The sequence below is a fragment of the Pinus tabuliformis genome, chromosome 2_2, assembly GCF_031772625.1.
Source record: "Pinus tabuliformis cultivar Carrire ecotype Pingquan chromosome 2_2, CPIR1, whole genome shotgun sequence".
Lineage (NCBI taxonomy): Eukaryota > Viridiplantae > Streptophyta > Pinopsida > Pinales > Pinaceae > Pinus > Pinus tabuliformis.
The window spans coordinates 707,320,410-707,329,473 of NC_142300.1; the positions used below are offsets into that span (position 1 = coordinate 707,320,410).

At 34.3% G+C, this 9,064-nt stretch overlaps 1 protein-coding gene across 1 annotated transcript; it reads left to right on the plus strand.

Moving 5' to 3' along the window:
* The first annotated feature begins 476 nt into the window (after nt 1-476).
* Nucleotides 477-1,948, plus strand: LOC149194628 (uncharacterized). The gene is made up of 3 exons (XM_089407737.1): nt 477-957; nt 1,492-1,745; nt 1,883-1,948. Exons 1-3 carry the CDS (start codon nt 477-479, stop codon nt 1,946-1,948), a joined length of 801 nt encoding a protein of 266 aa, XP_089263863.1.
* The last annotated feature ends 7,116 nt before the right edge of the window (nt 1,949-9,064 follow it).

Here is a 9,064-nt window from a genome sequence, read left to right on the forward strand (position 1 = left end):
TGCCTTGGGCCGGATGGGTGGACCACCGATTTCTTCATCCACTTCTTTAAATTATTCAAGACAGATATCCTAAAGATGGTCGAGGAAATGAGAACACAGGGTTTCATAAGCCAAAAAATCTCCTCAACATATATCGCTCTAATTCCAAAGAAAAATCTCTCCTCCACATTTTCAGATTATCGTCCAATCTCATTGTGCAACGTATTATACAAGGTCATATCAAAGATTATAGCTATTCAAATTAGAAACACTCTATCTCTACATCTATCTCCAGAGCAACACGGGTTTCTTAAAGACAGAAATATCTTAGAAGCAGTGGCTCTCACTCAAGAATTATTACACTCAATGCATAGCAGGAAAATAGAAGTTGCTCTTTTAAAATCGACCTTAAAAAGGCATATGACTGTGTGAACTGGGGCTTTATTCGATGCCTACTAGCTAGGATTGGCCTAGATGTTAGGTGCATCAAATGGATCATGGCCTATGTGGTGGTAGTAAATTATGCAGTCCTAATTAACGGTGTCCCAACTCCTTTCTTCAAAGCGGCCAGGGGCTTACGTCAGGGTTGCTCCCTATCTCCACTCCTTTTCATTCTAGTTATGGAATCTCTGAGCCTACACATAAAGAAAGCGATCCAACAAGAGATATACAAGCCTCTCCCCATTTGCAGGGATATATTCATGTCGCATAATCTTTTTGTTGATGATATCCTTCCGTCAGCCATACTGTGCAAATCAACATGGATATGTATCTATGAAATCTTTGGGAGATTTCAAAAAGCCACCGACATGTATATCGACGATTTAAAATCTTCATTCTATGTCGCTGATGTGAATGGAGGTATAATCACATTTCTAACAGATCTTTTCAACATTAAAGCATTTCCTATCCTGAAGGGCTTCAAACATCTGGGATTCAATTTGAAACCTGTGGGTTACAGATTGGCCGACTGGTCATGTATTCCAAATCGGTTCTATAAGAAAATATCTACATGGGAATACAGGTGCTTATCAATTGGAGGTCGCGCCATTCTCACACAATCCCTGCTGCTACAAATCATGGTTTATTGGGCACACCTTTTCTATATCCCTTCATCTACTATTTACAGTTTAAACAGAATGATAGCTAATTTCATATGGGGAGGACAGAAGGAGAAGATAAAATATCACCTCAGCAAGCTTTCGAAGTTGACACGGCCAAAAAATATGGGAGGTTGGGGCATATTGGATTTACACTCCTTTAGAAGAGCCCTTCTATGTAAATCAATGTGGAAAGTGATTATGGATGAATCCAACTGGAGCAAAACCATTAGAGCTAAGTACATGGATGAGCAAGACATGACATATTGGTATAGACAGCGCTCCACTAGATCCACCAACGGCTCATATATATGGAGAGGTTTTAAAAGATTGGAGTCGTTCTTTAGAAAAAAATTGATTTGGAAATTCCAATCCGGATCCAATATTATCATTGGATTTGATGAATTCGCAGGTATGGGAGAAAAGATCCGTATCTCCTCTCAACTTTTGAGAAATTTACACAGCAGGGGATATTTCTTTTGGGCCAGTGCAATAAAAAAATGGGATGGTGTTATTCCAATCTGGAAAACTGCTACAGAAATGCAATTACCCGGTGCTCTGGAATCCCAATGGAATGCTATCACTATTTCATTGCAATCGCGTGGATTGTATCGCTCGTCAGATAGGGATTGCCTCGTTTGGAAAGGTCTCAGTGGTGCATCGGCTGTATATGCAAAGCATATATATCTCCAAATTTTATTATCAGAGTCCGATACATATCATAATATTTTCCCCCCAGCGTTTTGGAAATTTGGATGCCCTTTAAAAATCATTATTTTTTCTTGGCTGGTTTTTCATGACAGGAATCTCACTTGGGAGAATCTCCAGAAGCGCAAATGGTGTGGGCCTGCCATATGCCCCCTTTGTAGATCAAATTCTGAAAATAATTTGCATATTTTCCTACAATGTCCTCAATCCCAGTTGATTTGGTAGAACTTAACTACTGAATTTGGTTTCGTCATCGTCAATGCTCCTTCTATCTATGAGGCTTCCAAAGCACGGAGCAACATGTACTGCAAGTGGAGGCCCATTTCTTTTTTAACAATCTGGGCCATATGGAAATGGCAAAATCGAATGATTTTCGATTCCAAAAGGGAACCGTTTTATAAATTTTTCGAATCTATCCTTTGTTTATATGAAGCGCTAGCTTAGCCATGACATCCCAAAGTCAGACAAGGAAGGAATCAACAGCCCAACGATGCCTATGGATATCCCTGTGCTTTTTTAAAATACACATAACTAATACTTTCAACTGTAACTCATTATCATCCACCCTTTCTTTCAACAACGTCCATTCACATGTCGCTATTCTTCCACAACCTATTATTATTTACAAAATATCCATTTTCAGAATACACATAACTAGCTATTGCAATTGTAACCCATTATCATCCACCATTGCTTTCAACAATGTCCATTCACATGTCCCTATTCTTCCCCACTCTATGCCTTACGGCGTTTCCTTTGCAACATAAGATGCAAATGCTAGTTTAAAATTAATTAATTAAATCAACCTTCTGGATCTCACACGACAAATAAATTGGTTTTCCTTTACAATTTTTACATAAATTTAAATGGATAATATTGTGTAAAAAAAAAATATGATAATAAAGCTATTTCACACTAACCTAAAATAAAAGAAAAGAAGACTGCATTTGGTACACTTTCAACCATTCAAGCTTGCCCATAGATAAATTAGAAAATTAAAGCAATTCATTTACTGAATCACTACTGCAAACAGGGAGAGAACTTGGAAGTAGATTTGGTGGTTTACATATATTTTATATGTCGGTAAATTTGACAAAATCGAACAAATTATTTCATAACATTCTCCTGAAATAATCTCATTCCATTATAATTGTGGTCGTGTGTGAAAACGAGCAGACTTTAAATGCTCCCGCTTCACTACGTGAAATTTCTCCCCGTGCAAAGGATTAGTTAGGCAGAAATCGAACTCTTTTGCCAACTCTAAATGTGACATGTAATGATTACCTAAGAAGAGAGTAGTTAATCATCTTCTTAATCAAAATTAAAATAATATAGATAAAATAATATTAAAAAATAATAAAATTTAATTTGTAATATTAAATTACAGACCTAAGATAAAAAAAAAAATAGTTTATGAAAATTAAAATGAAAATAATATTTAAAAATAATAAAATTTAATTTCTAATTTACAAATTAAATTACAGACCTAAGATAAAAAAAAAAATAGTTTATGAAAATTAAAATGAAAATAATATTTAAAAATAATAAAATTTAATTTCTAATGTTAAATTAGAAATAATATTTTTTTTCTTCCTCAAATATAAATAATGGCTAAATAAACAAACAAAAAATGCTTAATACTATTTCTGATTATGTGTTTTAATATTTAATTAAAAAAAAAACTCATCAAAATTAAAACAAATAAATTAAAATAATATTAAAAAATAATAAAATTTAATTGTAATATTAAATTATAAATAATATGTAATTTTTTCATCGTCCAACATAAATATATAAATAATAAGTAAATACTTAATACCACGCCTCACAATTATGTGTTCTGACCAATAAAGCGCACAAATAAGGATCTTGATTACACCCAACAACGAAAAATAAAAAATAAAAGGTTAGAGAGAAAGAGTGAGTGTATGTGGTCTACAACGCTCCCGCACACCGGTGTTGTGGATAATTGAGTTGAATGGACCTTTCGATTATGGCGGGGTCATGAAATAATTCCTTGCGTCAAGAAGAGTGAGTACGGCGAATTTAGCACTGAATTATTTGTGGATAATTGAGTTGAATGGACCTTTCGATTATGGCGGGGTCATGAAATAATTCCTTGCGTCAAGAAGAGTGAGTACGGCGAATTTAGCCCTAATAATTCAATAGCGTGCTTCATTACTTGGTATGGTCAATATTAGTAATTTACTTTTACTATGCATACTTGGTAGATAATGGAGTTAGCAAAAATAATGGCAAAGTTGTTTCTTTCATATATATATATATATGATTTCAATTTTATTTAAAAATGACAAGTTTAGGTATTCAGAGCAAGAGGCTTAAAAATGAGATTGTTAGAGACCACAAAGTTAAAGAGAGCTAGTTATTCTTTCTCTAGAGATAAAACATTTCATTGGGAAAATGATGTTAAGGAAGAAAAGTGGGAAAAGTTGGAGGCGTTCGAAGAAAGAGAGGGAAAACAAAAGATTTTGCAGGACCTTGTCAATAAGGTACTCTTGAGCTAGGTTGTGAACCAATGGAGACATTAAGTGGATGGAAAGTTCTTGGTTCGATTGGAGGTCCTTATGCCAGTGAACTTGTCCTAGGGGCCACTGTTTATCTTCTCTTTTGGAGACTAAAAGTTCGGGGGCCGAGGAGAGAACCAGATGTAATTGTCATTCTCGTGGTTGGGAGGAGAGGTCTCTTAGTTCAATTCCTTATCTATCTACGTTTAGCACGATAAGTATATTGAAATTCGTTAAATTGCAAACGAGATTCTTCTTGTAAACTGAAATTTATTTCTTGAACAATTGAATGAAAAGATATACATCATTTGTGTTAATTGATTTGATGAGATTAGATGTGTTTATGTGTTTTGATACCTAAGGAAACAAACGTATTGTGTTTTTATTCTGAATAAAGAAATAAAGGAATTGATAAAACACTCACAGAACAATCTTGAAGTTATAGATGAAAGGAAAAAAAATTAATTGCAACCCAACAATGTTATTCATCTTAGTTGAGTAGCTGAGACTCCTATCCTTTGATATATATATATATATATATAAAACAAGAATATTGATCTCACGATTTCACACACCGTTATACATAATGTTGATTTTGGCCCTTGATGGAGGGGTCTTACCAACCTCGGTCGGCCAAGAAAGTAAGACATAACTATATCTAAAAATAGATAGCCAACTATAGATGAAATAAGCCACACGTTGCAATGTGAGAAAAGGCTAATAGCATAGAACAATATGCAGACAGGCTTGAGGCAAAAAGTTATCATAGGAGTGGCACTAGAGCTTTATGAACATATGAAGCAACATAACTTTGTAGTTATTACCCAACACTGAAAAAAGAAACTTGAGGAGTATTCACTCATGGTAAGGGGGTTTCATGAGGCCAATGTTGGGAAAGAAACTGGTTTAATTCTAGACCAAGCCAGACTAGGCATTTGTTCTGGTTCGTAACCCTTGCAAAAAGATTAAATGCAACCGAATGTAAGGATTTGTCATAAGAAATGTAATCCAAATGAACAAATATCCAAACATAATAACATAACAACACTACCATCTAAAACACACACAAAAAGAAATAACACTCTGTACATATATGAATATAATTCGTTGGAATAGAAATCTTATATAAAGATCCATATGAATATAATTTGTTGGAATATAAATCTTATATCAAGATCCATAGGTCTTGCTGATATACAATCGTATAGACAATAACTCATAACAAGGAATGATGCGAACAACCGACCCATCTGTTCAAAATATATTACATAAACATACAGAGTGTAAATAAATTCTCCACAACTTAATTAGGGTTTACATCGACCTATTTCCCCACATCCAAGAAACATTTTACAGGTCCTAAAATAACCAGAGATGAAAGTCTCAAAGCACATTTGTAGCCATCAAATTGACAAACGAATTCATTGACAAAAAGGACAGGAAAAATGACCTTTGAAAAATTGGAGGAAGCATTCGACAAAACCTAGAAATATGAACCTCAAGTTACGTTAGGTTGTCGAGCCAACAAGATGAAATTTCCACAATTAGTTAGTCGACCTCCCACGTAGAGAAGGAATGCTCATATGTGAGAGCTAATGTGCAAGAACCAACCAGGGAACAAAAAAAAAACACAATTGTTCTCAAATTGAGAAGCTGGATAGGAAAATTATAGTGGAAACAATTGTGTTGGATCTTTAATTGATACTTGAAAAGGAAATATGTCAGGGTTGTAGTCTTCGAGCTAAAAATAAAATAAGTCAAATATGTAGGCATAATTTACTAAAAATCTTGGAAAAAGAGCTAACAGAGAGGAGCATAAAATTATAACCATACCTAATGCATAAATCTCTTGATATATGGTCATAGTTCCACAAGCATATGTCCCTTTCCATCATACTTGTGAGCATATGGGTCAAAAAAATTAGAAAAAAGTAAAGAAAGGTAGGGAGACTTAAGCAAACAGAGCTACATGTAAGCCAACCAGAGCATACATCTGAAAGTTGACAAAACGCAGAGCTCCCACAACATGCAGAGGAAAAAAATGAAAAACATAAGGGTTGGACTCCAAAACTCCATAAAATAGGGTTGGACCGTTAGATCCAAACCCTAATGAATCTATGCTTAGGATTAGATATGTTTTCAATCACTAAGCGCCGAGAAGGTTTGATGGACATGTGCAATACCAATGTCATATGTTGAATATTTTGCATGACCTTATGGTGATCTGGGCATAATGGAAACCATAAGAAAATAATATGGTGTACCCCTAGAAAAATATAAAATGTCATGTCAAGGGATAACCTTAAGTTTTCCCGAAACCCTAATGTTATGAGTTGGTAAGATTTGGGATGTTGGGTTTATAAAAAATTAAAAACAAAATATAATCTACCACTCTGAGACGTGTGGACATTTCTAAGTCCTAGAAGATCAATCCATGTGCTTTCAAACCAATATTTGAATAGTAATAATAATAAAGATTATTAGTATTATTCTTTTTTTAACAAGGTTTGCATGGATAGATGTTACAAGTGGTTAAATCACCACAAATTCAACATTGTGGCCTGTTTGGGTGAAATATAAATAACAAATATATCTAATGATGCAAAGAGGGGAAAGAATATGAGAAGAGGAGAGGGATTTACATGATTGACTGTGGGAATGGGACATGTTGCTTTGGCTCAAGTTAACCTAGAAATGTGCTTTCAATTGGGGGAGGAATCTTGAAATACCAATGAGATGATGTTAGAAACTTTGCAACAACTACGAGTTGAGATGGAAAATTTAAGAGATGATAATGAGAGGTTGAGGTTGGAACATAAGAGAACTATGAAAATTCTCTCAGATAGATAGGATCAAAGGAACCTAGATCATGTCCCTGATAATGAAAATAGAAAAAAATGCATCAACAAAGAGAATATCATATCGAATCTGAGGGGGAATAAAAGAACAAGTAAGAGGGATATGATAATATTTCTAGCGGAAAGGCGATCAAAAGGCAAAAAATTGAACTCCAAGGGGAATTTAAAAAAATTAGGCCCCCAACATTTGATGGATAAATGGAGGAAACAGTATAAGCTTCGCTAATTAATATGAATAAATACTTCCAAATTTAAGAGTATGGTGACAATTTAAAAGTAATTTTGGTGATTTACTAATTACAAGGGGAGCCTAATCTATGGTGGGAATAGATTAATACTATTCGAGGAATCGATGTGCAAGAGGTAACATGGGATAACTTTCAAAAACATTTTAAAAATAAATATCTAATGGATCTATTATATAATAAAAAATATAAAGAGTTTCACGATTTGCAGTTAGGGTGGTTTTCCATGGATGAATTTGTAACTAAGTTCACCTCCTTGCTGCAATATGTCACTACATCCGGGAAGAGAAAGCTAAGGTACAACGCTTCGTCAATAGCTTACCATTATTGATGAAAGAGGAATTTGGATTTGATAAACTAAAGATAATGGATGAGGAAATCCATAAGGCTTGGATTTTCTATCAACAGATGAAGTAAAAAAAGGATACTGGAAAAAGATGATCAAATAAGAAAGGACAAAAGAATCTCTAGAATATTAGAAATGCAAAACTCCCATCACTAGGAATGGACACAAATCCTAGCAAAATAAACAACCTGGGTAAAATCACCAGAAGTTCAGACTACAAAATGAATCTAAGAAAGCTGAAGTTTCCAGTAAACCAGAGTCATTTCAAATGCAAAATCCTCCCTGTGTTGGGGTTGTGGAGATCCCCATTATTACAAGAATTGTCTATGTCACGCCAAAATATAACTAGCCATGAACATTCAATATGCCTCTATGGTTGGATAGGTTTCAATAAATATACCAAGGATTAATGCCGCAATGGAGGACCATTTGGCTGAGTACCAACTTACAATGATAAAACTAGAAGGTAAACTAGCTAATTGTATTATTTCCAGTTTGATAGATCTAGTGGAAATCCTAACCTATATCAACCCAAAACAAGTCTAATCATGCCAATTACAAGCCAACAAATTCAAAAATACCTTATTAGTACAGCTGGACAATCAGGCTAAAAGAAGGGTGACTGCTAAGGAAGAAAATTGTTTCATCGTAGTAGTTAGACAACCAATTAGGGTGAATTTGAATGTGTTTCCTTTAGGATCCTATGATGTGTCAATCAGATGGACTGGTTAGAAGGAAATTGTTCCTTATAGAACTGTCAATAGAATACCATATGTTTCCTCACAGAAGAGGGTTATAGGAAACAATGTCAAGGCATTAAAAGGACCATTAAGTTACAGACTATTATAACTACCCAACTAAGTAAATTCCCGAGAAAAGGTTTCCAAATTTATGTTGTGCAAGTTGGGTACTCTAATGTTGAAGATAAAACAAGAACTTTAGAAAACATACTAGTCATTCAATATTTTGTTGATGTATTCCCAGAAGAAATTCATGGGTTGCCACCAAAATAGAATATTGACTTCATAATAGCACTCATCCTGGGAGAAACACCAGCTCCCAAAACCCCTTATTGTATGACATACCTAAGATAACATAACTTAAAATGCAATTGCAGGGGTTACTTGATAAAGGTTACATCCACCCGAGTGTGTCACCATGGGGGGCTCCTATGTTGTTAGTAAGAAAGAAGGATGAAACCCTACGATTGTGCATTGATTAGAGGAAACTAAATAAATTAATTATAAAAAATAAATACCCATTTCTGAGAATCGATGATTTTTTAATAAAGTTAAAGGTGTCA

Excerpts from the sequence above, each read along its gene's own strand:
- LOC149194628 (XM_089407737.1), top strand. The coding sequence starts at position 477 with ATGGCCTATGTGGTGGTAGTAAATTATGCAGTCCTAATTAACGGTGTC. Across the intron at positions 958-1,491 it reads CAGATTGGCCGACTGGTCAT|GTATGGGAGAAAAGATCCGT; the intron begins GTATTCCAAATC and ends ATGAATTCGCAG. Across the intron at positions 1,746-1,882 it reads GTCTCAGTGGTGCATCGGCT|GAATCTCACTTGGGAGAATC; the intron begins GTATATGCAAAG and ends TTTTCATGACAG.